This window comes from Lacerta agilis, chromosome 13, assembly GCF_009819535.1.
Source record: "Lacerta agilis isolate rLacAgi1 chromosome 13, rLacAgi1.pri, whole genome shotgun sequence".
Classification (NCBI taxonomy): domain Eukaryota; kingdom Metazoa; phylum Chordata; class Lepidosauria; order Squamata; family Lacertidae; genus Lacerta; species Lacerta agilis.
The window spans coordinates 23,403,689-23,431,568 of NC_046324.1; the positions used below are offsets into that span (position 1 = coordinate 23,403,689).

Below are 27,880 nucleotides of genomic sequence, written 5' to 3' on the forward strand. Positions count from 1 at the left end.
TGGTGCTGCAGCAACTGCTGTGCCTAAATTGGTATGCCAATAATTATTTATTTATTTATTTATTTATTGCATTTATAGCCCACCTTTTTTCTTTAAGGAGCTTGAGGTGACATACATAGTTTCCCCACTCCTCAATTAATCTCCACAACAACTCTGTGAAGTAAGTTGGTCTGAGAGGCAGTAACTGGCCCAAGGTCACCCAGTGGGTTCCATGGCCAAGTGAGGATTTGAAATCTGTTCTCCCAGGTCCTACTCAGACACTAACCATTAGTACCATCATTGTTCATTAAACCTATTAGTTGTTCTTTTTTACAAAAAGAACTGAATGCTACTTACAACAATAATCCCACACTACATTAAACTGTTAGAAGGGCTGTGGTTGGTGTTAAAAGGAGCTGCAACCCAAAACATCTGGATACACCCAGTTTAAACCAAGCTGTTTTTCTCATTACAGAGGGTGACCATTTCGCAGCCCCCATTCTGCTCCACCCCACTCTGTTCTGCCCGTTTTGTCTTCTTCCAGGTCCAGAAGGACCCATGAGTCAGCAATCAGACATCAGTTGGAATTGGTGCCTGTATTAAGAGCAGGAAAGTACGGTATAGGTACATTGCAAAACCGACAGAGGGCCTATCAACTGACCCCTCCTTCTGTTCTCTCCCCACATATCTTCAGGATATCTTCAGGAGAGGAAAAAACAGAGCAATCCCTACACAAATGTTTAGTTTTAAATTATTTGTTGCTTGTATTTTATTCATTGGATGGGCTAATGCAGCCATGGATGGAAGGTCCACTGTCCAGATCAGACTGAACCTGACTACTGTTGGTTAATGATGTTTTATATGCAGTGCTTTTTTCTGGAGGCACGCAGGGGTACACATACCCCTAAACATTTTGTCAATCTTTGTGCTTTTGTCCATTTACTGTATTTATTTTTCCCGATTTGAACTATAAAATGGTGATTTTCTTGAGTCAAAATAAGAGTACCCCTAAACATTTTTTTTGGGGGGGGAGCACTGTTTATATGAGAGTGGGGAAAACTCCGCTCTACTCTGCTATTGATACACTACCCAGCCAAAGGCTACGGCGCCCCGCGCACTTCAACTCCCATCATGCACTTCTCTGACCGTGAGAGCCAATCGGCAAACCCTTTCTTTACGTAGTGTTGTCGCCTATCTCTATTTCCCTATGTATCCGCCTCCCCGCTCTCTGGACTACTGGTCCCAGGAGGCACCGCGCGCTCCCTTCCGCCCCGAGCGCCCAGGGTCGGGCGCAGCGAATGCCGGGAGCCGCAGTTCCTCAGGGGCCTGTGACGCCACACAGGTCGTCGAGAAGGCTGTCGGTGGGGTCGTGGAGAAGGCCGAGCTGTTTACGCCAGGCGCTCTCTCCCGGCTGGAAGGAGGAGGAGGAGCGGGGGCACGGATATGGCCGCCTGTAACACCTGCGCAGCGGCCGCGCGGCTCCTCAGCTCCTCGCTGCCGTCCGCGCGCAGAGGTAACGGGGGTGGGGCAGCCCTTTCCCCTTCTCCCCCCGCCCCAGCTCACCCTGGTCGCGGCCTAGAGCTGGCCCCCTCCCGTCCCCTCAGGTAGGCCTTGGCCCCGCCCTTTACAAGCTAGGCCTGTCCACCCCCGAAAATATCCCCCACACCACACTATTTATGATTATTATTTTTTATCAGCTTCTGCGTCGGGTTTAATTTGTTAATATCCAGTAGTTTCCAGAGGGGTAGGATTTGTTTATTATAGCCTTCCAGATGGATGCAATTTAATTATTATCTGTCAGCTTTCAGAGGGGTAACCTGTCCTAATAATGTCTTGCAGCAAAACAACAAAACAAAACAACAAGGTTTGTATCCAAATCCCACTCAAAAGTAGGCCCGTTGACGTTAATGGACACGATTAATTCCGGTCCATTGACCTCAGTGGATCTACTCTGGGTATAACTTAATACTGGGTACAATCCAAGGATTGTATTATGTGACACCCTCAGTGCTATCCTAACCATGTATCTTTGCTCAACAAGTATGTCCTTTTGAGTTTAGTTGGGGCTTTATCCTAGGAAAAGTAAGGTTAGGATTTGCAGTTTTAACACATTTGTTACTGCATAAGCTTTCATGGAAGCCCAGTTTGCCAGAATTTGTTGATTAAATCTAAATAGTGTATTAGCTGTTTTTTAAAAAAATAATAATAATCATTCATTAATTATACATTGAATCAGCGTATGAAATAAGACCAAAACTGGTCGTGAGAAAATAAATGTAACCATAAAATCGATTGAAAGCAACTTTATAAAACACAGTAGGAGAGCCTTTCCTTGCAAGGGTTTGGGTGTATCATTAGTTCTCTAGAATTCTCTTCCATTAGAAGTGAAGCAAGCTCCAACATTTTGTTTTTGATGTTTGTTGAAAACATTTCTCCCAGGCCTTCCCAAATCTGTTTATTTTTGTCCTATCATTTTTATTTCTTGTTTACATTTTTATTCTGTTTTATGCTCCATATACCCAGCTCAGGTATTCCCTGAATGTAGTTTATAAATTCTGGAATAAAATAAAAGCTCAAATTTTGGTTGAAATTTGCCACAAATTCTCTAGGTGGCTTTTAGGCTGGGTCCATAGTTTATTTATTACCTAATTGCTGGCCTTCGGTATATGTTGTAACCCTGTAAAGTGTCTATGTATCTTTTCAGGCAGGGAAAATAAACAACATTCAAAGGTGGGGTCCAACAGTATATTTCCTTAAAATCTTTTTGCAGCTGTGCAAAAAGTAGCAACAAATGCTTCATCCATCCATCCCCCTTTGTAAATTGAAATAAGAGGGGTGATAATACTGATCTGCCTAGCAGAGTTGTTGTTAAGAGGACTGAAGTAACCTCTGTGAAGTGCTTTCAACTCCATAAATGAATTAAAGCAGAATTCTAGGTGTATTTTGTTGTTGTTCAGTCGTGTCCAACTCTTCGTGACCCCATGGACCAGAGGACGTCAATCACACCTGTCTTTCACTGCCTCCCACAGTTTGGTCAGACTCATAGGTGTATTTATAAAGACATAATTCCCATTGGTTTCAAATTATATTTAGTATTTGCAGCCTTACCCCTACAATTCCATGCAGAGTTACCCGTGTTTAAGTGCCACTGAATACAGTGGCACTTGCTTCTGGGTAGATGTACTTTGGATTGCACTGTTAGCCTTCGTTGCTTATACACCTTTTGTGAGGCTGCTTTCCCCCTGCAGTTTATTTTGTGTTAAGCATTTATCTGTGCAGCTGAAGGCCAACCAGCCTGAAATCACACAAATCAAACTTATGGAAGGCGGAGAGCTTAAAAGCTCTTTCTGCACTGTGTTTTCCTAGTTTGGAAAGAGCTTTTAAGCTCTCCACCTTGCTTACTGGGCTCTGGGAGGTTCTCATAACAGAGCCCAGTAAGCAAGGTAGAGAGCTTAAAAGTGCTCTGCCTTGTTTGGGGGGTAATACCTGTTTGGTACACAGGCTCTAGAAGGTAAGATTGCTTGCTTGGGGTGGTTCCAAGGGGGTGGCTTGATTATATGTGTTTTTACAGACTATCCCTGGAACATAACCCACATGCAAGTTGACTGTGCTAAGAGTTTGTTTAATTTTTTGTGGTTTTTTATTTTTTGTAAGATTCCTTGGTTTGATTTTTAACATTTAAAAAGGTAGGACATAGAAATGTCTGAGTAACATGTTATGTATATACAAGAGGGCTGTCTAACACGTGGGAAGACTGTTTTAAGTGGCTAAGAATCAACTCATTCTGAGCAGTACATATGTTGATGATTTCTTTCAGATTTGGAAAAATGAGTAAACTTAGAATCTCTCAAACAAGGTTACTGTACATTGTTAATAAAAAGGGTTTTATTTTTCATTAATCACCTCTTAACTTTCAGCCTACTAACTAAACCTTGTTGTCACTGATTAATCAGTGGCCCTCCAGATGTTGGACTCTAGCTCCCATTTTTCATACTGGATGGAGCTGCTAGCTTTCTGCCTGCTGCCTCAGTAGGGTTCATAGCCAAAGGCAGTGAATCTATTCCTTGTGAATCTTCTGCATAATGACCCAACTCCATACGTATCCATATTGGAGTGTCTCACCGATGCCCGTACATCTGATTTAGGAGCATCATGACTACTTTATTATCCAACCAATTTGTGAGCCTGCATCAAGTCTTATCAATATGGCAACACATCTGCTCCAGTCCCACTACCTCAGCAAACACTCTGATCCTAAAACAAATTGCACACTGAATGAGGACACACTCCATATGATGAACACTTGCTCTTTGATAGCTGTGGAAGGTGAAAGAGTCCTTTGTGAGCCTTTGGTCACAACCTTTGGTGGAAATAAGATGCAGTGACTTCATTGGAGCGAAGTTCCAAATAAGTGACCTTAGCTGGATTGATGGTAGATTGTCTACAATGTGGGCTGAGTTTGTTTTGCAAAACAAAAGAATTTGTTTCTTTTGCAGGTATTACATGTGGCCGTTCTTGCCTTCCTATTTTAGGAATAATTGGGACTTTTGAAGCACGGTCACTAAGAAGTATTCCCTTGAGAACTTTCTCTGAAACACCGGCATATTTTGCTTCAAAGGATGGTGCAAGCAAAGACGGTTCAGGAGATGGGAGTAAGGTATGCAAACATTTTTCGTAGACCTTGTTCTTAAAAAAACCGTATTCACAGTACTTAGGTTTTTCTCTTTTAAAAAACCCAAAATTTTGAAGCGTTATAAAAACTTGAAAAGAAAGTATTCAGCATGAGTTATGTTTACATTTCTGGCCACAATTTGAATCCATGCTTCTGCTATTTAAGTGAGTATATTGTACAGCAACTGGATAACACTAGATTGGGAATGACTGTGTAGAGATGCCATAAAAGTCCAAGCCATGGATAAAGAGCCTGCTGCACTACAGATAGCCTTATGAATGAATCAAAGTTGCTTGTCCATGTGAATGCTCAAATCCTGATTTGGATTCTAGACTATGATGCATACAGTGGTACCTCTGGTTACGAACTTAATTTGTTCCAGAGGTCCGTTCTTAACCTGAAACCATTCTTAACCTGAGGTACCACTTCGGGGCCTCCTGCTGCCGCCGCACCGCTGGTGCGCGATTTCTGTTCTCTTCTTGAGGTAAAGTTCTTAACCTGAGGTACTACTTCCGGGTTAGCGGAGTCTGTAACCCGAGGTGTTTGTAACCCGAGGTACCACTGCAGTTTGACATGATGTCTGAGTTGAGCCAGGGAAGCTTAGTTATAAAATCATAAAAATTGATTCCTCTTTAAATTCAATACTTTGGGGTATGTGTGTTGTTTCTTTCCTGACAAAACATGTTTAAATTGTGGAGGGCTGTTTTGAGAGAGAGATTAGTTTTGAAATGCAAGCCTTAACACCAGGGATCATTATCGTCAGGCACCTGCCAAAACCTGCACCCTGCTGAGGCCCCACTGCCTACCCCCAGAGCCTCCTGGCCCTGTTCCTGCTCCTCCTTGATGTCACTATGAGTTGACCTGCATTCTCTGTTCATGCAAGTAGTGACAGGAATGAGGAGATGGAGCAGTGTCTTGCACTTCCTCTCTGGGAAGTTTTAGGGCTGGGCCTAGGGGGAGGGGGCAGAAGGGTAGCCATGAGACTGGCACGGAGCCCCTCCTGCTCTCCTAAATCTAGAATTGGCACTGTTTATAGTTACACAAATTGCTGTGCCGCTTCCAGACTCTCTTAGTTTTTCAATCTATTTTTTTTTCCATCCATATTAATGAGAAATCTCTTCACATGAATGATTAATATTTTAGTGAGCTAAGAAGCTTTTCAGAAATATATGAGAATACACAACACCTTCACAGGGTGGACATGGCTGCCATGTTTGTGTAGAAAACAGCAGGGAAATTTTGGAGTGATGTGGGTGGGTGGGCAGGGATGGCCGGGTGGACAAGGTAAAACCAGACACCTTGTTTCTAGTGGGTGAACATGCTGACGGAAGCAGGGGCGAGGAGGAATAATGTAAAGTGCAGCAAGTTTGTAAATCTGTTGCCTGGCTCTAACAGTCCAAATCCTGTTTTATTTACCTCCATTAGAAAACTGTTAGTGAAGGCAACAGCAAGAAGTCAAGTTCTGGAGGCTCCGGCAAAGGTGGAAACCAACTGCGTTGCCCAAAGTGTGGTGACTTATGCACACACGTGGAGACCTTTGTGTGTAAGTTGCAGCAGGGTTTTGGGGGGTTCTTGATTTTCTTATTTTTTGTGAAAATTATTTATAACTTAGGGTTTTTAAAATAATTCCTTCTGAATGATAAGTTGCATGTGTGTGTGTTTAACTATGTGTAAGAGCTAATTCTGGAACAGGTTGAAGGTGACATCCCAGGAATTGGAATAAATATCTTATAGCCTGTACAGTATGGCCAATATAAACCTTGCCCCTTGGTATTGTGTTTCTTCTGTTCTGCTGGATCAGCTCAGTTCTGGATAGAGAGCCTTAATGGTGAGCAAACAGCAAAGTATGCATCTTAAGATAATGATAATGATAATAATTTGCTGCTCATGTTCTCCAGCAACCTGATTCTACATTTTCTGGTTCCCGGTGTGTTAAAAAAAGAAATCCAGGTAGTGCTTTTTTCTGGGGGGACGCATATCCCTAAACATTTTGTGAATCTTTGTACTTATGTCCATTTACTGTATTTATTTTTCCCAATTTGAATTATAAAATGGTGGAGTCAAAATGAGAGTATCCCTAAACATTTTTTAAAGAAAAAAGCACTGGATCCAAGAAACCTCTTAAGTTGGGCACCTCACCTGTTCCTACTTTCCTACTAACTTCACAGGAATCCTGTTGGACCTGCTGCTTGCTGCCTGTGCCTCTCCTCATGTGTCAGGTCCATGTTTGTGAGGTGGAGTTGTAAGAAGCAGGATTTCGTTAGGCATAATTGCAAGAAAATTAATGGCTTCCCAGGGTGCCTCCTTGGCATCATCTTGGGTCTGCAGGAGTTGATAGATAGACAGACAGCTTTTCCTCCACCGAAGGGGTGGGGCGTGATAAAAGGCATTCCAGGGTTTTGAGAGAGGAGAGTTGCACCTTATCACTGCAAACACTGACTCAGTACTTTTTCTTGCAACTAACAGCTTTCAACATGCCCAGAAAGCAGAGTCAGAATGAATTTTCTTTTTTTTTTTATAACTGTTGCATCAGAAATATAAGTGGGCTTCCCCCTAGTAGTCAAGATGGTTGGAAGTAGGCAAGATCATTTTTGTGTTGACACCCTTAAGCTCACTTGAGGAGCTAGTATCTTTTAGGAAGATTTAAGGGATAAGTTTCCATATGACAGTTGAATTTCTCACATGTCTATTTTGTCTTTCCTGACAAGTTCAGGGTGGTAAATGGGGTGGAGCAGGGGGGCTCTCCCATTTTACTTCACAACAATCTAGTGAAGTTGATTGGTGTGTAAGTGACTGTGTCTGACCCAAAGTCATTCAGTTTGTTGGAATATTAGTAGCCTGTTTGTTTGTTTGTTTTTTACTAAAAGGCTCCCAGGTGATTAGAAAAGTATATTAAGACCTATATAAAAACATAAATATTTAATTTGCTAATTAATTAATATTAGTTAGCAGTAGCAATGATCACAGCAGAAGAAACAAGAAAAGGCACTAGTCAGAGCCACCCATTTGCCCCCAGGAACATAGGAAACTGCCTTTATACAGAGTCAGACCTTTGGTCCATCTAGTGTCATCTGCACTGATTGGAAGCATCTCTCTAGTGAGTCTCTCCTAGCCCTGCCTGGAGATGCCAAGGTTTTAACCTGGATGCTGTACCACTGAGCTGCAACCCTTTCCCTCAGCACAAGGGCTAATTTGGCCTTCTGTTTCGAAGCCATTCTAAGGAATATTGAAGTTTATGACTGAATGGTGAGACAGTATCCACTACTCTATGCTGGCTTATAGCATCCAAAAGTGGTGTTGTTGTTGTTGTCGCTGCTGCTGCTGTTAGATAGGTCTGTCTGCCTATCATTTCCTTGGAATAGGGATCTGGAACTGAAATGTGAACTTTGCAAGAGTGGTCTGTCAGCAGATGTTTCTTGTTTTCTGCTGCCTCCCTGTGTAATCTTGCCTGAAAACTCAAGTGGGTAGAGATGTTGAAGTAACATTTAATATTCAGGGCTAGAAAAGTATGAACAGAGGCCCATGGTTTGGAGGTGGGGAGTCTTTGCTGCTGGAGTCTTTGCTGCTGCTTTATTGAATCTGTTTTACGTAAGGCTTTTGTTGTACAGTCTTTATTGTAATGTATTATTTTCTGATTGTGTGCCTTGCTTTACTCTTTTAAGATCTTGAGAGCCAGTGTGGTGTAGTGGTTGAGAGCGGTAGTTCCATAATCTGGGGAACCGGGTTCGCGTCTCCGCTCCTCCACATGCAGCTGCTGGGTGACCTTGGGCTAGTCACACTTCTCTGAAGTCTCTCAGCCCCACTCACCTCACAGAGTGTTTGTTGTGGGGGAGGAAGGGAAAGGAGAATGTTAGCCGCTTTGAGACTCCTTCGGGTAGTGATAAAGCGGGATATCAAATCCAAACTCTTCTTCTTCTTCTTCTTCTTCTTCTTCTTCTTCTTCTTCTTCTTCTTCTTGTATGTCTCAGGGACACTACTTTTTGTCGAGTGACTCATAAAATGAAATAATAATGATAATAAATGAAGCAACAGGAGGGGGCAGGGAAGGCAAAGTAAATAAGAGAGAAGGAGGTAATGTGCATAGCGTGTTGCATTCCATGTGAGGGAACACCTAAAACTACTTGTGCTGGATGTACCTGAAGCAATTTACACCATCCTCTCCACCTCCCTTCCCTCCTGCTACTCAAGGCAAGAAAACCTCCCAGGCGTGCAAGATAAGTAGTGCAAAAAGCTAACTAGCTGGCTGAACCTCTCACTGCTCAGCAAAGGGGCCTTGAGGTAGAGGGCAGAGAGAGAATAAATTTAAACTTCTAACCTAAATTATTACTGTTACCATCCTGCCATTGCAAACACAAATGAACATGGTTGTTATTGTTGTGTTTAATTCCTTTTTGACTTCTAGATTTTATAAACCTGCAGATAGCTCTGATTCTGGGGATCAGGTATACTTCACCACCAACCCCTACAGTTCATATGTGCAAAATAGTTCAGACCCCACGGATCCACACAGCTAACAGAAACACGGGTGCCAGGTTCCACCCAACGTGGGGGGGGGGGGCGGCATGCATTTGTTACGTCATGCAGCAGGAGGCGGCCCAACAGGGCTGTCACTGCTGTGGAAAGGCCTGATTGGGCCTGCTGTTGCTGCTTTCAGTTCTGCTTTCCGTTAATTGTCACTCAAAATTCTTTTTGCATTTCATTTTCCTTTGACTTCCGCCTTCTCTACATTTTCTCCTCCCCCATTGTTTATGCATATGTTTACATCATCTCATTGACGTAGACTCTAGCAAGCATAAATATATTGTCAACAAATATTGTGTGGGTTTCTATAGGTCAAAAACAAGTTTGCTGTGGTACTGGACTATGTGATCTCAGTTATCAAAAGGCCTTTAAAGGTACAAAGGTCTGAAACTGCATTTTTCATGTGACTGGTCTTAGACACAGAGGCGGTCATGCTGCTCTTCCTGGGCTTGAGGGCATTTGAGGACCACAGGTGAAATCTGGGTGGAGCTTAGGTTGTGCATTGCTAAAGCTCTGTAGAATAGACAGAGGAGAGAGGCATTGGCTTTAGTAGACAGTTTTGTTTGTTTCGACATTTATGGCTTTATCCCTGCTGGGACTTTTGGAACTCAAATCTTCTCAACAGGGCCTGACTAATTGCAATCTAAGTAACACAGTGTCTGCTGCATCCTCACGCTGCTTTGTTCTGTGCTGTGGAGAAATCTTCCTCATCGGTGGAACACAGACGTGGTTACTTTCTGGCATCACAAAGTGATGGCATACATAAATGGGAAATACAACCCTGATGACAAAACTCTGTTGTTGTTTGCGTGGCTGTGCACTTCTGCTCTTGGACACACAAATAAGAAAATAAGATTATCCTACACAGAAATAAAAGGATCATGGAGCGGTGCTCCCTCCATTTCTAGAGCTCTGGCAGCATGTTAGGCTCATAATGGGTCTTCAACAAAGAAGCAGAAGAAAGTTGTGCAGTTGAAAATATAGGGACAGGAGGTTTGGGCAGTGACCCAAGGTCCCTGTCTTTCTAGGATCTGGGAAAAGAGAAACTCCCATCTGTTCTGTGCTCTGTGACTCTTATCACAGATGTTTATTTATTGAATTAATATAATTCAGGAAACAAACTGGGCATGCCTGGGGCGCCTACATCCCTTTCTTGCATTTTTCTCATTTGTGCATAAAGTGTGGGTGTGTCCGTGTTCTACATCAAAAGGCACAGAGATGAGAGAAGCTGAACCCTGCACCACCTCTTGCCTTACCTCACTGCTTCAGGTGCTTCCCCCCCCCCCCCCAAGTCCAGGTTGCTTTGGAATTAGAACCAGGCACATTAAAGCTGGAAGCGAGTAGGGAGGGAAAGGTTCAGCTCTGTGCAAACTTGGTCGTGAAAATTAGACCCCTTTGCCTTGCTTCTATTTTTTTTTTTACCTGACTTGTTAGTTGCTTCTTACCTGAACGTCTCCAAATTACTTACAGAATATACACATAAGTAATATATTAGAATATTAAAACAGACAAAACAATGCACATAACAGCCACAGAAAGCTTGGCAGCACACCAGTGATTGATTTGTTTGTGAATGGGGCAGACACATGAGCAGCCAGTAATGTTGCCCACATCTTGTCTGGCTTGGCCCTAACTGGCTTCCCCTGATCATATTACAACCCTGTGGAACTCCAGTACCTATCTTTGTGATACAGAGAGAGCCAGTTAAACATGGCATTTGTACATATGAGGTCACATATTTGCAGATGCAATCAAATATATCGCTTCACTTGTTCTACCTTTCTTAATCTGTAGGTCAGATCCCAGTATTAAGGTACTCCTTTTTTCGTGCTCTGAATCAATTATCTCATCTTTCAGCTAAACTGTTGCTACTTAGAACCAGATCTTAACACATTGGTTCCCAAATTTTCTTTCCCACGGACCTCCTGAAAACTGCTGAGGGTCTTGGCAGATGGACCACTTTATGATTTTTCTGCCTTTTGTAGCAATTTTAATGCATTGTGCTAAATGTTGTATGATTTTAAAAAGATTTAAATTGATTGCTTTTATTTCGTATAAATTGTAAAATATAATAAATAAAGGAAGCAATAACAATACATTTAGATCGGTTCGAATATTTAATGTGGTGGATGTGCCATATCCTATGTTCAGTTACAAATCCAGACATGCTGTGGACTGCTTGATTAAAGTTTGCAGCCCACAGTCCAGGAACCCCTCCTATAAGATACCCATGTTTACTCATCCCATAATATTAAACAAAGTGTCATTTTTGAGGAAGTAACTATTGCTTCTTGAAAGAAAAATCCAGTAACTCTTTGCAGTTGTTGCTCTTCCCTATTTACTTCGGAACACAAAAATGCTTATCAAATATAAGCCGCTTTGCATCCCAGCAAAACTGGAAGCTTCAGGTCCTGCCAGAGTGTTGTCTGTTTTGGGAAACATAGTTAAAACAATCCTAGTAATTAAGTCACTAAAAATGTCAAGAAAAGGCCAGTTGGGAAAACAACACAACTTGAAACTGTGTTGCTGAATAATAAGCCTCTTGTCCTCAGAGAATGTCCCTAGTGCTTCACAAAGTTAGTTTTACATCAGGAAAGACTGGTGTAAGATTTCTTCCTGGAAAGTAGAAAGGATTTGCTGACCTTCTGTTTCAGGCCCTGGGCTCTTAGCTCTAGTTACACTTCACCTGTCCAAAACGTCCTCCAGCATATAAGTGCCTTGGGAGTCTGTTTGGGCACCATTCTACATGCTGCACACAGGATCGCGGTGTTTACTGCACAGTTAGTATGACTGAGCAGTTGCGAGTGGGGAGATTTTCCCTTGGGTTGAGAGTGCAGCACTCACTAATGAGGAGACCAAAGTTAGAGCTTAGTTTATTGTATTTGCTTAACAGTTTTCCATCCAGACGGTGCTTTACAAAAGCCCCCTCAGACACATAGAATAAAAACCTGATGTTTTATATTGTGTTTTCCGAGCTAAAGGTTCCTTGGATGCAGAAAACTGAGGTGATGTTCCTTGATTCTTTTGAGACAGTGAACTGTGTAATTTTTTCAATGTATAATAGTGGCTTGCTGGCCTCGGCAGCACTTCCTCTTACCAGGGTGGGGGAGGGTAAAAGTGGAGCAACACAGGCCCACTGGCAGACCCAGTTGTTTGGAAATCACTTGTAAGATTTGAGTTTAAAATAGAACCTTGGTTAAATCCTATAATATTGAAGTTTTTTTGTTGTGCATGAAATGGCTCGTTGTTGCTATGCTTTGGAAGATAAACTGAAAAACACGAAGGAACTTATAAACCAGGGTGAGGAATCTTTTCAAGCTTGGAGCCACATTCCTTTATGAACAACCTTCCATGGGCCACATGCCAATGGTGGCTGTGGCCCAAAGCAAAAGCAGGTAGGGTGAGATCTGGCAAGACATAGGACTAGCCCGCCCACACTGTTGCACACACCGCACACTCACATATGCAAGCACACCATGCACATATTCATATTTGCACTCTCACACTGTGTGTGTGCGTGCACGCGTACACACACACACGTAGACTGTCACTGTTATCTCCCTTCCCCAGTAATGGGACTTGAAAAGTCTAATTTCCAATGGGAGGCAGGTGATTTTCATGAAGATTGCAGCTGGGTGTGGGGCTTCTTTGAAAGCAATCTTCAGGCTCAATTGCCATGAGTTGGGCTAGGCTAGAGATTTTTAGGAGGGGAGGTGCAGCACATAGAGGGAGAGAGGGGTAGCCAGTGATCCCCTCAAGTGCCTCCCTGCACAGCGGTTTTGCTTAACCACACTCTAAAGCATTCCAATTGTCCCATGAGTTTTTTACTTGCATCAATCCACTCTTAACTGCTGGATAAATCAGTTGTCACTAAATAACTATTGTCTCATTTGTGTTTATGCCCTTTTCAGCTTCTACCCGCTTTGTGAAATGTGAAAAATGCCACCACTTCTTCGTCGTGTTGTCAGAAGCAGATTCCAAGAAGAGCATCATTAAAGAACCGGAATCTGCAGCCGAAGCTGTGAAGTTGGCCTTCCAACAGAAGCCGCCACCTCCACCAAAAAAAGTAGAGCCTTCTTTCTTTGACGGGACTTTGATTCTCTTGCCTTGAAGTTTCGTGACTTGTTTTTTCACAAAGCCAAACAATATTCTGCTTTATTCTGCTTTCATAGCGTGATATCCAAGGTTAGTCATACTCTGTATTAGACCCAATGAAGTCACTGGACTTCAGGGAGACTACTCTTAAGTATGGCTTACATTGGGTATCACCCATAAGCTTCATTTGTCCCTTCAAATTTGCTTAAAGGGTTTGTGAAGAAAAATAGGGTTCTTGATGCAGTTTGACAATATGAGCACACCACCACTACTTTTTTTTTATTAAAAAAATAATAATAATCCCTGGTTTGTGTGCTCCCGGGATGTGGGGAGGAAACCAAATACCTTGGTTACCTTCAAAGGAGAAATTTTCCTGCAAAATATATATTGGGAATTTAAGTGTGGGATTTTCCATCACTCCACTGGAAGTGAGTTTAAAGTGATCAGTATTATTAACTAAACATCCTCTGGCCTTGAGGGGATCCGTTGACTGTTTCTTTTCTCTCTTTTTTCGGCCAGATTTATAACTACCTCGACAAGTATGTTGTTGGCCAGTGTTTTGCCAAGAAGGTGCTTTCGGTCGCAGTGTACAATCATTATAAGAGAATCTACAACAATATCCCTGCCAACCTGAGGCAGCAAGCTGAAGTTGAAAAGCAAACTTCCTTAACACCAAGAGGTTTGTTTTTCATATTACATTGTATGTGCAGATATGTCTGGCACCATCAGTCATGCTGTCTCCTCCCTGTGTGATCTTGGTGCCAAGTGGCAGTTCAACAGTACACATTCTGTTATCGTTTCAGTGTTGGTGATTTGTCCACAGGACAGACAGATGATTGGCAACCCAAATTGTTCATTGTTTCTGCCTCAAGTTTTGCACTGTTGCAGTTTAACAGGGAGTTTTTCTTTCTTGGAACCTTTTTGAAAGCTGACTTTTATTGACGTACTTATACCCTATATTCTTCCCTCAATATTTTCAACACATGAGAATCAAAAGGTAGAATCCTTTTAAGTAACAGGTCTGAAAAGATTGGCTTCTTTAAAGGAATATTAGGGCAAGAATATTCTTAATGGACAACTAGATTTATTTGCGTATAGACTATCACCCCTGATGTAGAACAAAAATAATGTTATTTCAGATACATGGAAAGACAGTCCAGAATACAAAACAAAAAAACTAATTTAACTCTCCTGTGCTGGGGGCGGGGGGAGTCACTTTAATCCAGCATCACAGAGTAGGCCCTAGTTCACTTTTAAAATTACATACGACAGCAGGTGATGGTCATATGGTAAACTCATTGAAATGAATGTACTTAAGTAAATTAAATCTGTTGGTTTCAGTGAGTCTACTCTGATAGGACCAGCATTGCTTGCTACCCAGAAACAGTACAGTGGTTCCTCGGGTTAAGAACTTAATTCGTTCTGGAGGTCTGTTCTTAACCTGAAACTGTTCTTAACCTGAGGTACCACTTTAGCTAATGGGGCCTCCTGCTGCCACTGTGCCGCTGGCACGCGATTTCTGTTCTCATCCTGAAGCAAAGTTCTTAACCCGAGGTACTATTTCTGGGTTAGCAGAATCTGTAACCTGAGGCAGCTGTAACCCAAGGTACCACTGTAATTGAATGCTAAAAATATGTTAAGGGTTCTTATCATGCTGGAGCAGACAAATTTACACCTGGAGATAGATGGCAGCTGGAGAGTGTGATCTCTTATGGATGCTCCTATTTCTGAAACTGAGCAAGGTTTCAAAATGACAAATATGTCTGTTGTTCCTGGAAAAAGTCAAATGTCCAACTGGCTCATAAAAGAAGTGTCTGACACATTTATTGCTGTTAAATTTTAGCAAGGCTTCTTTTTCTTTCTTTTTCTATAATACACCTTCTGATTTCATATGTATAAGATTGCACTGCAAGTGTAGAGTTTTTGTGTGTGTTCATTTTTTGTATCTTTTGCTTTTCTTAATCCCAACTCCATTTTAAAATTATAAATACTAATATTAACTCTATAGCATAACTAATTTAATACTGACTTCCATTCCTTTTTTAAGATAAAAAATTAGGGAGGCTGTTAAAATTCTGAATGTTTGTGGATGAGTTTTCTTGCAATATAAATTAATTCAATTGTTCCATAAACCTGTATTCAGAAGAGGGCAAGAGGTGAAGAAAGTGTCGTGCTTTACTTTTCATTTATACATATATAAATATATGTATCGTATTACTGTTTTCATCCTCTCTCTTAGAATTAGAAATCAGAAGACGGGAGGATGAGTACAGATTTACAAGTAAGTGGGCTCTCCTCATGTCCTCCTCTGCAATATCTCCTTGCCTGAATTGAACCATGAGCAGTATTTTAATTGTGACTCTGTAAAAATAATACAGCAAATCCAGACTGCATTCATTTTCTAAATAGCTACTCAGGCCTAGTTCTCACTGAGGTAGAAAACCTGTGTCTAGAGCTGCAGTTTTACCCAGGACTAATCCTGATTGTATTCTGCAGGACTTACTGCTTATTAGAAATGGTCGGCATTGTGCTATAGCTGTATTACTTCAGGTTGGGTTGTGGGAGAGAAGCCCATGTGATAGAATGCTCCAACATTATGGGGGCAGGATCCCTACATATGGAAAACTACCATGTCAGGGAGAAGGGTACTGATGGATTGCTTTCTAGGTGTGCAGAATTTATTTTTTTATGTAGTATGATCCAGACATGTGAGTCTTCACCTGCAGTCTGCAGTAGTACAGTCCAGACACAGATTGGCTGTGAGAACAATACCTCTGTGTTTCCACCAGGAGTGAGTTACCTGTGAACCTACAGATGTAGTGGGATTACTACAAATCCCATCATCCCTGACGATTGGCTATATTGGCTTTGGCTGATGGAAATTGGAGTCCCAACAGAATCTGGAGATCAATGGGTTCCTCTTCTGTGATTTAGGGAGTGTCTTAAAATGAGGATGATTTGGCTTTACTTCAACACGGTGTGTTGAAGGCAGGTAAAACCTCCTCAGAACTTCTAGAAATAATTTTAATACTTGATATGTGAGTGAAAGCTTACACTTCCTGTGGATCTGAGACTAACAATGGCTGTGATGTGAAGTTTAGAGCTTAGATTGTTGTGCAGTTCCAGCATAGAGTCAATTTAAATTCAAAACTAGAGAAATATCCAGTGAGGTGTGTCTAAATGTCAAATTCTTTCCTTTCTTGATGGGCCTGAATTAAAAGAAATTCTTGCCTACAATATTTTTATTAGGTAACTTTTTGCAGAGTCACTATCATGGATCTCTATTATACATTTACCATTTACCATTTTCCCCATTACTGTGGCGCCTGAAGGACTTCTGATTACCTTCAGAAGAAAATTTGCCTTAAAAGTAATTTATATGGAAATGGGAAATGAGAAACTTCCACTTCAACTAGAATATTTCTGATCTCTTTATTCCAAAATATTTGTTAGAATCTAAATCCTCCCATGATGTTGTGTGTTGCAATCTGGTTTTCAGATGCTATGGTCTCTCTTGATTTTCAGGTAGATGGAACAATACTTGGAGTTGTCTGGAAAAATATGTGCATGTTCTGCAGGCTGTCTCAAACAAATCTAGATTGAGTCAATTTGATTCTCAGTTAATTTGATTTGTACATTTCAGAACTTCTCCAGATTGCTGGTATTAGCCCCCATGGCAATGCTTTGGGAGCGTCAATGCAGCAGCAGGTGAACCAGCAGATGCCCCAGGAAAAGCGAGGAGGTGAAGTGTTAGATTCAACTCATGATGACATCAAGCTTGAAAAAAGTAATATTTTGCTTCTTGGACCAACTGGATCAGGTTTGTAAGGGCATGTTGTGCCTTGCTATAACATTCAGATTAGGTAGATTGTTATGTAAATTACATCAGTTTGAGCAAGATTCTAGGAAGGAGCTAGAGATGCCAAGATGCATCCTTCTAATGGGGATTACGTATGTAATGACTAGCTACCCTTTAAGTTGACCGAGTTCCTTTTTAGGGAAGAACAGAGAGAGAGAGAAGGCAGTTTCTTCCTGAAGAAGTGTACTTCACAACTTACAGAAGTAGCTATCCTTACGCTGACAGTTTTTCTGAGTCTAATATTTCATTAACATTTAGATTCCATCTGTCCAATATGGCAGTCAAGACAAGCTGCAGAGATTGCTCCAAATAGCAGCATGCCTGTAATAGCTTAAAGGCAAAGTTTTTAATTCAATAATACACATACTACTGCATCTAGTGTTACAAACATATTGTAAACTAGGTGCTGATAATATCATAAGCTGCTTTTATTTATTTGAAGGAAAATGTAAATAAAGTAATGGACTTGGTATTGTGCCCTACATATTAGCAAGAAAATTGTAATGGTCTATTTAATATTATAACACTTCCTTTGGACTATAAATGTGCGTGGTTTTTTTAAATAAAAAGTTGACCATAACATTGTAGTCATTTTTGCAGAAATGAAATAAATATGCACAACTTTATTGGATTAGAATGGTGGTATTCCTTAAGTGCCTGCTAGTTGTATAATAAACCTTGTAGGCATAAAATGATTGGCATGCCAGGTTACCTGAATTTCTAGATCTGCTAGTACAAAAGCAAATATCACTGGTAGTTGACTCCTGGTGGAAAATAATAAAATTTTATAAAAATAAGCCATCAAGTGAATGTTAATAACATATATATATTAACCTAGGTAAAACCCTGCTGGCTCAGACTCTGGCGAAATGCCTGGACGTCCCTTTTGCAATCTGTGATTGTACCACTTTGACTCAAGCAGGCTACGTGGGAGAAGATATTGAGTCTGTTATTGCAAAACTACTGCAGGATGCAAACTACAATGTAGAAAAAGCTCAGCAAGGTAAAATTGGACCCTTCTTCCTCCTGGGGGTGCCAGTAAAGCCTCACATATATTTTTAATTTGTTCTTTTGATGTTTGGATTGTTCTTATGCAATAGGCAGCATTTCATAACACTGCCACAGCATATTGTTCTATTTTTTTTAAATAGCCTTCACTGTGTACAGATTGTCCTTCTTGTGCAACCCAAATGCTCTTCACATTAATTGCCTCTAATTTACAGGAATTGTTTTCTTGGATGAAGTGGATAAGATTGGCAGCGTGCCAGGCATTCATCAGTTACGTGATGTGGGAGGAGAAGGCGTTCAGCAAGTGAGTGTCAAGAGCTTTGCTGCTGCTCTTTCAGAAACTATCAAGCTCTAGATAGACCATCCTAGTTTGCATGTAACATTAAGCCGTGCTTTATTTCAAGAGTGGAAAGCCTCCAATCTGCCGACGAAATGTGGCCCTCCAGGCCTTCTAATTTGGCCCAGCTACCAGGAAGCCATGCCCATTCACTCCTCACCAAGGAGTTTGAAGGGGAAGCTCCAGGAGGAGTGTTTGAAGGCATACTCCCACCCCATTGCTTGAGGCATTCAAACACCTGCTGGTTTGGGGGCACTTCAACATCCAGGCTGAGGCAATTGGCTCTGGGGTGGCTTAGGACTTCATGGCTGCTATGACAAGCATGGAGCTGTCCCAACATATCATAGGCAGACCACACTCTGGACATTGTTTTCTCAACTGGGCAGGAAGACGGTGGGAGGTATTGACATAAGTCCCTTGCCATGGTCAGTTCACTTCCTGTTGAGATTTAGTTCCTCATCACCTTTTCCTCTCTGCGGAAGCAGGGGACTTAATAGGATGGTCTGCCCTCAGAGGCTGATAGATCCAATGGGTTTCCAGACAGCTCTGGGGATTTTCCAACTGCTATGACTGGCGCTTCTTTCAAAGCCCTGCCTGACTTTTGGAAACATCCAAATGGCTCAGGTTGTTGACTCGATCACCCCTGAGCACAAGGTTGCCATGTCATTGTGAATACATTGCTCAACCCTCCTGCTTTTACTTAGGGCTTGTTAAAGTTACTGGAAGGGACAATTGTGAATGTTCCAGAGAAGAACTCCCGTAAATTACGTGGTGAGACTGTGCAGGTTGACACAACCAACATCCTCTTTGTGGCTTCTGGTGCTTTTAATGGTCTTGACAGAATCATCAGCCGGAGGAAAAATGAAAAGGTGAGGAGACGTGGAATTAAAATTGTACAATTTAGTCATGCAAGGTACGCTTGGTTTTAACTGCTGATAGCTTTTCTGGAAAGGATCGGAGCCATTGCACTATGAAATACATTACCCAAAGCTTTGTGTGGCTGGCATGTTGTTGCAGCCCCAAAGTGACGCCTTTCAGCATTTTTCACTTATTTATTAAATTTGTATACCACCCATCATTTGTAGATCTCAGGGTGGTTCGTAACATATAAATACATGATAAAAACACAAAAGACATACCGGTAATAAAAACGAAGAACAAAAAACCAAATCTGTCCCGATTGCCCAATGTCAGGAACACATGCTTCAGATTCCCACTCCCACCCCCACAACTGAAAATAGAGCCTGGAGAGAGAACCTCCATAGACCACAGCAACTCCCTCTCCCTGACCCTCAAGTCTGCTCTGATGCTGCACCAAGTACCCCGGTGGGCACAACTGGGTGAGACCAACTCCACTCTGCTCACCCACCCAGGTCTCAGTGACACAGACCAGAACTGCCTCCTCATCCACAATCAGATCATGGTTGAGGGAGGTCTTAACTCCAAGCTGACCTGGCATTCAACAACTGCAGCTGTTATCCCTATAATGATGGCACAAGGGTGAGCTGCCACCCATTTGGCTTATCTGGGACCCAGCCAGATGGGCGGGGTACAAATAATAAATTATTATTATTATTATCTAGCACACTGGATTATACTTTTTAATCACCACTATAGAACATATATAAATGTCTATATTTTGGCTTTGCTAAGTGTTGAGGGTTGTGTTTTTATTTTTAGCCTGGAGATCCCATGTGCTTATCTTCCAAAGGGCACTTTCCAGCATCAACATGTGGTCAGGTTGACATAACTACATATGGGCATTTTAGATGATGAAAAATGTTACTATTCTATAAAACTCTTTAGTCCTTGACAATTATAATACTTTTATATTGAAAGCTAAACATTATAGGAGACCAGCTGTGCTATTATTGCCTGAAACAATAGAGCTGCAAAAACTCATGCATATAGTGACTGCTGCATTGGGCTATGGGTTCAAATCCCACAAGTTGTGTGTTCAAATCTCGCAAATCCCATTCTTAAGCCACAATCAACCTAACCAACCTCACAGGGTTGTTGGGAGGTTGAAATAACACTCTAAGCTCATTGTGGGAAGAGTGGTAATGATTTCACATTTTTCAAATGCTGTTCAGGTAACCAGGTGATCAAGTCGAAATAAATAAATAAATTTAAAAAACTGTCCAGTAGCACCTTAAGAGACCAACTAAGGTGGTCAAGTGTTCCACCACATATTGATGTGTCTAGTCAAATACAAGAAAGATATACATAATGCAATTTCTTCTTAAATGCAGTCTGAATTTATCTCTCTCTTTTTGGTCTTTGCAGTATCTTGGCTTTGGAACTCCATCAAATCTGGGGAAGGGCCGAAGGGCTGCAGCAGCTGCAGACATAGCTAATGTAGGTGGAGATTCCAGCACTCAGCAGGACATGGAAGAAAAAGATCGCTTGCTTCGGCACGTGGAGGCACGAGATCTTATTGAATTTGGCATGATCCCCGAGTTTGTGGGGCGTTTGCCAGTGGTGGTTCCCCTGCACAGCCTTGATGAGAAAACCCTTGTACGGATTCTTACCGAGCCTCGGAATGCAGTGATTCCCCAATACCAGGCATTATTCAGCATGGATAAGGTTTGGATTTTCTCTTGCTACTTGAGACTTGTTCAGGGCACTTTCTTGTTACCAGCATTTTGTTTCCAAAAGAGCAGGACTCTCTCTTGGACACAATAAAACATTAGATTGATTTTTTGGGGGGAGGGGGTGTGATTAATATGCAGATCTATTAAATGATGTCTGTATTATCTGCTGAAAAACAAAAGAAAAAATGACTCCAAATTTACTTTATGCTTGTCCAAATACAATTAGAGTTCCCACAGGGAGGAAGGGGGTGGGAGTACAAAGTCTAATTTTTGTCTTGCATTTTCCAGTGTGAATTGAATGTTACTGAGGATGCCCTAAAGGCTATAGCCAGGTTGGCCTTAGACCGCAAGACTGGTGCAAGAGGTCTTCGATCTATAATGGTAAGGCTGATTTCTCTTCACTGGTATCAATTACCTAGGACATAACCATTAGTTGTGTTTATTGAAATCCTACTATCTGCCCTGGGAGGTGAATCAGAGATTTTTAGAAGTCAGATCATTTGTGGCTGTTACCCTTGTTAAAAACAAAAGAAACCTTCGCTACACCTTGAAAATTTGTCTTGGGGAGAACATTTCCAGCCTAGCCCATGCTACCTAAAGACTTTCCAACTTTCAAAGCCTTCCTAGCAATCTAAAGTGATTCAGTCCCAAAGAGACCATGCCATGTGATAGTTCTACATGTTCTGGAAGAAAGACTGAGTTTAGACATTAAAATATTTGTTAACAGTACTAAAATGAGAGGTGTCTGAAGCTAAAGAGTGGCTGCTTTATTATTATGACGGCAGCATGTATTCACCTAATGCTGGGGTTCTTAAATGCCAAAATTACAAGACTAGTATTGGACAAAGATGTTCTTGGAAAATGAATATGGGCATTATGTCCTGTATACCTGAAGGAGCGTCTCCACCCCCATCATTCAGCCCGGACACTGAGATCCAGCGCCGAGGGCCTTCTGGCGGTTCCCTCACTGCGAGAAGCAAAACTACAGGGAACCAGGCAGAGGGCCTTCTCGGTAGTGGCGCCCGCCCTGTGGAACGCCCTCCCGTCAGAAGTCAAGGGAATAAACTACCTGACATTCAGAAAACACCTAAAGGCAGCCCTGTTTAGGGAAGTTTTTAATTTGTGACTCTGTATTGTATTTTGATATTTGTTGGAGGCCGCCCAGAGTGGCTGGGGAGACCCGGCCAGATGGGCGGGGTATAAATAATAAATTATTATTATTATTATTATGAGGAAGTTCATATCTTTTGCAATCTTTTTGCAAACAAACGGAGTCTTCCTATGCAGTAGTGAAATCAAAAGCATATTAATGGTGGTGCTAATTTTATTCCCATTGTGGTGGAAGTTGCTTTTCTCGTTGACTGTATTCTGGATCTTTATTTTGTTCACTAAGTGCTTCTTATTTTAAATAAAAGGGGGAAAGGTATAAATGTGTAATCAAGTCCAGGGGCGTCGCTGGGGAGGGGCGGTAGGGGCGGTACGCCCCCAGTGACAGGGTGAGCGGCGGCGGGTTGGGGTGACGGGCGGGGGCCCCTCCCGCCACTCCTACGCGCCGCCGCCCCCTCCGTCACCCCGGGAGCAGCGGCGCTGCACAGACGGGATGCTCGCTCAGCCAAGCGAGCACCCCGTCCGTGCGGCGCTGCTCCTCCCGGGGTGACCGGTGGTGCGTGGGGGGGGCGCGGATCGTCACCCCCGCGCGCCACCGCTCGCTCCGTCGCCGTGGGAGCAGCAGCGCAGTGTGTGCGGTGCTGCTGCTCCTGGGGCGACGCAGCGAGCGGCGGCGCGTGGGGTGACGGGCGGGGGCCCCTCCCGCCACTCCTACGCGCCGCCGCCCCCTCCGTCACCCCGGGAGCAGCGGCGCTGCACGGACGGGGCGTTCGCTCGGCCGAGCGAGCGCCCCGTTCGTGCGGCGCTGCTCCTCCCGGGGTGTCCGGTGGTGCATGGGGAGTGGTGGGAGGGGCCGCCGCATGTCGCCACCGCTCGCTCCGTCGCCGTGGAAGCAGCAGCGCGCAGTGTGTGCGGTGCTGCTGCTCCCGGGGCGACGGAGCGGGCGGCGGCGCATGGGGTGGCGGGCAGCGGCCCCTCCCACCACTCCCACGGGCCGCCGCTCCCTCCGTCACCCCGGGAGCAGCGGCGCTGCACGGACGGGGTGCTTGCTCGGCCGAGCGAGCGCCCCGTCCATGCGGCGCTGCTTCTCCCGGGGTGATCGGTGGTGCATGGGGAATGGTGGGAGGGGCCGCCGCGTGTCACCCCCGCGCCGCCGCTCGCTCCGTCGCCGTGGGAGCAGCAGCGCACAATGTGTGCGGTGCTGCTGCTCCCGGGGCGACGGAGCGAGCGGCGGCGCATGGGGTGGCGGGCGGCTTCCCCTCCCACCACTCCCACGCGCCGACGCTCCGCTCCCTGCCCGCTGGGCTCAGGGAGCGGAGCCCGGGGGAAAGGACAGGGGCAGGCCAGCTGACCCAACCCCTCTCCTTTCCCCGGGACAGCTCCGCTCACGGAGCGCAGCGGGAGAGGGGCGGGCCAACTGGCCCGCGCGGAGGCGTTGTTCCGTGCGCGTGCGTCATGACGTCATGCGCACGGAGCGACGCCCCGCCCCCATGGGTGCCGCTGGGCTTGCCGCCCCCAGCAGCCCAGCGGTTAGCTACGCGCCTGATCAAGTCAAAGGGGCGGGAAAAGCAAAAACAAAAGATTGATTTGGAGGAAGAGCAAGACTGGCAGGGAATTAATGTTTGGCCCAAAGCAGAGAACTGAAAGTTGCATAAGCAGCAGCTTTGAAGCAGGGCTGGCCTCGAATAGCTAGAGTGGAACCTGAAAGCGTAATTGCATCATAGACATTTTCCTGCACATGCATCATTTAAATGAGTTGCACAACAGCTGTACGGTCTTATGCAGCTCGACTGGGTTTTGCACAGAACATTACCAGTAGATCCTGACCATAGGTCATTTATGTCTGTCTTCTATTCCGTCACCCATGCTGATTTCAAAATCTACCACTTTGAAGCACTCGTTTCACCTTGCCTTGTGGTAGGGCCATTTCTTAAGAAGCTGCCCAACACGAAGTTAGACCATTGTTCGATCCAGCTCAGCATTGCTAATACAGACTGGCATCAGTTCTCTGGTGTCTTTTTTCATGTCTACCTGAAGATGATAGGGAACCTCCATGAGACCTGCATACAAACCATGTGCTCTGCCACTGAGCTACAGCCCTTCCACCTTGTTTTTAAGGTGGAGTTAGAAGAAAGTAGCTATGCTGATGGCAGCCTTGGCAAGTAGCATTGTGATAGGATTCCTGACAAATGTCTGTCAACTAAGTTCTCAACTTATTCAACTACTAAGTAGAGATGTTGACATGAATGAACATTATACTAAAGTCCATTAATTTCAATAGGTTTACTATAGTAGGTTGGTTGGCTACTGCCCTATGCCTCTTTCAGGCAGAGAAGTGGTTGTAGCAAATTGTGTATTGCTAAGTGTTCATTGGAAGAGGGATTGTGTGAGCAAAACCTTGATGCTTATTCTTCTACCCCTTAGGAAAAGTTACTGCTGGAACCCATGTTTGAAGTACCCAATTCTGACATTGTATGTGTGGATGTTGACAAAGATGTCGTAGAAGGAAAGAAGGACCCAGGATACGTCAGGTAATGTCAGGTTTCCAACACTATATTGGGTTTGATGCAAAAATAAACAGAAACACTTTTTCGCAATTACTTCTTTTCAGTTATTTTAGATACTTTTTTAAATTCCAGTTATATTTTTAAGCTACCTTTTACAGTAGATAGCTGCTTAGCATTTAACACACACTGACTGAACAAAATGGCTAATAAACATTCATATTTTTGTATTTTCAAGTCAATGGCCAGATTTATGCATTTGAAAGAGGCTTCATTAGGCCAATTGGAAACAGGAATCTTACTGAAAGCTGTCTTTCTGAAAGGACACTAATTTTAATAGTAATGTGGGGGTGTTTTTTTAAAAGCAATAAACCTTCAAAGAGCAGCATACTTTACCTCCAGTGGTGGACATACTTTATATTTAGAGTAGGAAGTAACCATAGGTGACCATCTAGTCAGGTCTCCAGCTTCAGTTTGAGTCCATTATTTCTGGCATGCATTGCTAGGATAAAAAGATCACAAGAAGTGCAGACTTACCGTATTTTTTGCTCCATAAGACGCACTTTTTTCCTCCTGAAAAGTAAGGGGAAATACCTGTGCGTCTTATGGAGCGAATGGTGGTCCCTGGAGCTGAATTGCCCAGGGGCCAAAAGCAGATTGTACTTTTTATTTTACAAAGAGAAAGGGGAGTGTTGAAAGGACCCCGCTCAGCAGCTGATCAGCAAGAGATCAGCTGATCAGCAAGTCCCTGCTCCCTTTCAGCCACGCCCTCCTTTGTTGAATGTGCTGCAGAGGGAGGTTGTTTGTTTCCCCAGGACATGTGACTGGCTGATTAGATTATCTGTCTGCAAACAGTAGAAATGGCTCCCTTTCCTTAAGATTTTTTCAGAAATGTGAGTTAAACCCCATAAAAATGGGGCTTTTCCTCTTTGCTTTTCCCCCTTTGCAAAAGGAGCTTTGCTTTTCCCCCTTTGCAAAAAAAGCTGCAAAACATTTAGCTGATCCTAAAAAAAACAAAAAACCAGGGCTTTTCCCTTTGCAAAAAAGCTGCAAAACCTTTAGCTGATCCTCAAAAAACAAAAAAACCCAGGGCTTTTCCCTTTGCAAAAAAGCTGCAAAACCTTTAGCTGATCCTAAAAAAGGCCTTTTGCCTTTGCAAAAACAGCTGCAAAACTTTTAGCTGATCCTTTAAAAAAAACAAAAAACACCCAGGGCTTAGAGGAGGAAAACCAGAAAAATATTTTTTCCCTTGTTTCCTCCTCTAAAAATGAGATGCGCCCTATGGTCCGGTGCGTCCAATGGAGCGAAAAATACGGTAAGTTGCCATTTCATTTTTCATTTTCTAATGGAATTTCAAGGCAACAGTCCACAGAACTGATTCTCTCCTTGATCCAAGGGACCAGTAGATCAATTCTTCTTGAACAGCAATTCCACCTACCGGTACTTTGTAGCAATTTTCTTTAATAGTTATTTATTTGCTGCTGTTCTGCTAAAAGTACTTGGAGAAAGAGCCATTGTTTCTGCATGCAGACTCCCCTTTTCCTTTGCTGCCAGTCAGTGAGCTAGATGAACCAACGATCTGATTCAGTACATGACAGTTTACAACGTCCCTACTACAGAATATAATTTGGGAGGTAAAGATGCATTGTGGTCCTGGGGATCAGTATCAAAAGTTCAACTGGGCTAAAATGGCTCCCTGTTCTAGACATTACATGGAAGTATTTGATCCTACTTGTGTTTAATTGTAGAGCTCCAGCTAAAGATGCTTCTGAAGAAGAATACGATTCAGGAGTAGAAGAAGAAAACTGGGCTCGCCAAGCAGATGCTGCAAACAATTAAATGCTGTCAGAATGCTCTGCAGAAAATGCACTTAATGGGGATTTTGTTTTTAAGACCACATCCGGCTTTTTAGCCTCTTTGATAACATTGGATCTCTCCTGAATATGATACATGTTCGGAAAATGTTGGCAGCGCTAATGGAAATCAGATCAAGTATTTTGCGTAACATCACACTGATTATTTTTTTTGGTGGACACTTGGACTTCAGTGACATAATTTTCAGAAATGAAATGTATATGATGTTTTGTTCAGTTAAAAAACAACAAAATATGCTCTTTTTTAGTGCTGAGCTGAAAAGGTGGACTCCCCTTGTAAAATTCATCCCTTTCTCCTTTGGGGCACTTTTTTAGCCATTTATTACCACTGGGAGCACTGAAGAGTTAATGCACCCCCTCCAAAACATACACACACACAAAACCTGCACTGTACCCTACAATTTGATGAAGGCAGCAGTGCTCCATTGCGACCCTCTTCTCAACTGCAGCTGGTGCCATTTTTTGTTCCAATTTAGATTTCATCCTAGTAGCAATGACATAGCCAGATCTGATCAGCTACATGCCTGTGTGACAATAGTCACTGAGGTCAAACAATGCTAATTCTTGGAATAGCTTTTTCCCATCATACAACAAAAATCTGGCTGCATGGCAACATCATTGTTACTAGGATCAATGGAAAGGTTATTTTTCAGACTGAACCAGTATGAAAAAAGTAAGATTTTGAGGAAACCTCTGGCCCCCTCAAAAGTTCCTTTTTTCTACTGAATGTACTTCCTGAAGAACTTTCAGCTCAGCCCTAGCTTTTTCAGTTCTAGAATGCAATGCAGGTATTGCCAATAGTATTTTACAATAATTATACTACACAATTTGAGCAGGGAAACATAACACACAAATATTTTGAATCTACTTTTGTTTGAAAGACCATTCAGTATGCGCTAAATATCTTTTCTGCTTTAAATGCAGTGGGTGCTAAAGGTACTTGTTTCATTTATAATGAAAACTGCTCTTAAAAACTGGATATGAAAGATTTAGGACAGTACTTTCTGGTCCCCAAACTCCATATTAGTCAAACCAGCGGGACTGCTCTAGAATAAACAGGTTGTGGATTGACCTTATTTTAGAGCATACTGCACCACTTTACTAAAAACTTACTGTAATATGTTAAAAATAATTGGATATAATACCAAAGGGTTCATTCATTTTTACTTACCTTGATTAAATATCACATGTAGGTTTTGGAGGAAGAAATGGATATTACAAGAACAGATGAACCAGGAACTTGCTATACCTTTTTTTGACAGAACAAAGGTTTACAGGAAGAAATAGACCATAGAATATAGAAAATTCTATGCCAATATTTTAATATAGT

The 27,880-nt window shown here is 42.9% G+C and overlaps 2 protein-coding genes across 4 annotated transcripts in view; one reads left to right on the forward strand and one right to left on the reverse strand.

Annotated features, from left to right (window-relative positions):
- The window catches only part of SPG21 (SPG21 abhydrolase domain containing, maspardin), a 76,691-nt gene that overhangs the window by 22,080 nt on the left and 26,731 nt on the right, over positions 1-27,880 (reverse strand). The window lies entirely within an intron of this gene.
- Positions 1,288-27,753, forward strand: LOC117056495 (ATP-dependent Clp protease ATP-binding subunit clpX-like, mitochondrial). 3 transcript variants are annotated; one of them, XM_033166910.1, is made up of 14 exons: positions 1,288-1,492; positions 4,476-4,636; positions 6,077-6,194; positions 13,084-13,238; positions 13,787-13,946; positions 15,507-15,548; positions 16,911-17,087; positions 17,965-18,129; positions 18,350-18,438; positions 19,176-19,340; positions 20,758-21,057; positions 21,354-21,446; positions 24,597-24,703; positions 26,425-27,753. In XM_033166910.1, exons 1-14 carry the CDS (start codon positions 1,423-1,425, stop codon positions 26,513-26,515), a joined length of 1,893 nt encoding a protein of 630 aa, XP_033022801.1. In that variant the 5' UTR covers positions 1,288-1,422; the 3' UTR covers positions 26,516-27,753. The 3 variants fall into 3 exon arrangements, with proteins under 3 accessions (XP_033022801.1, XP_033022802.1, XP_033022803.1); XM_033166911.1 differs by having other exon boundaries at positions 4,512-4,636; XM_033166912.1 differs by lacking the exon at positions 15,507-15,548.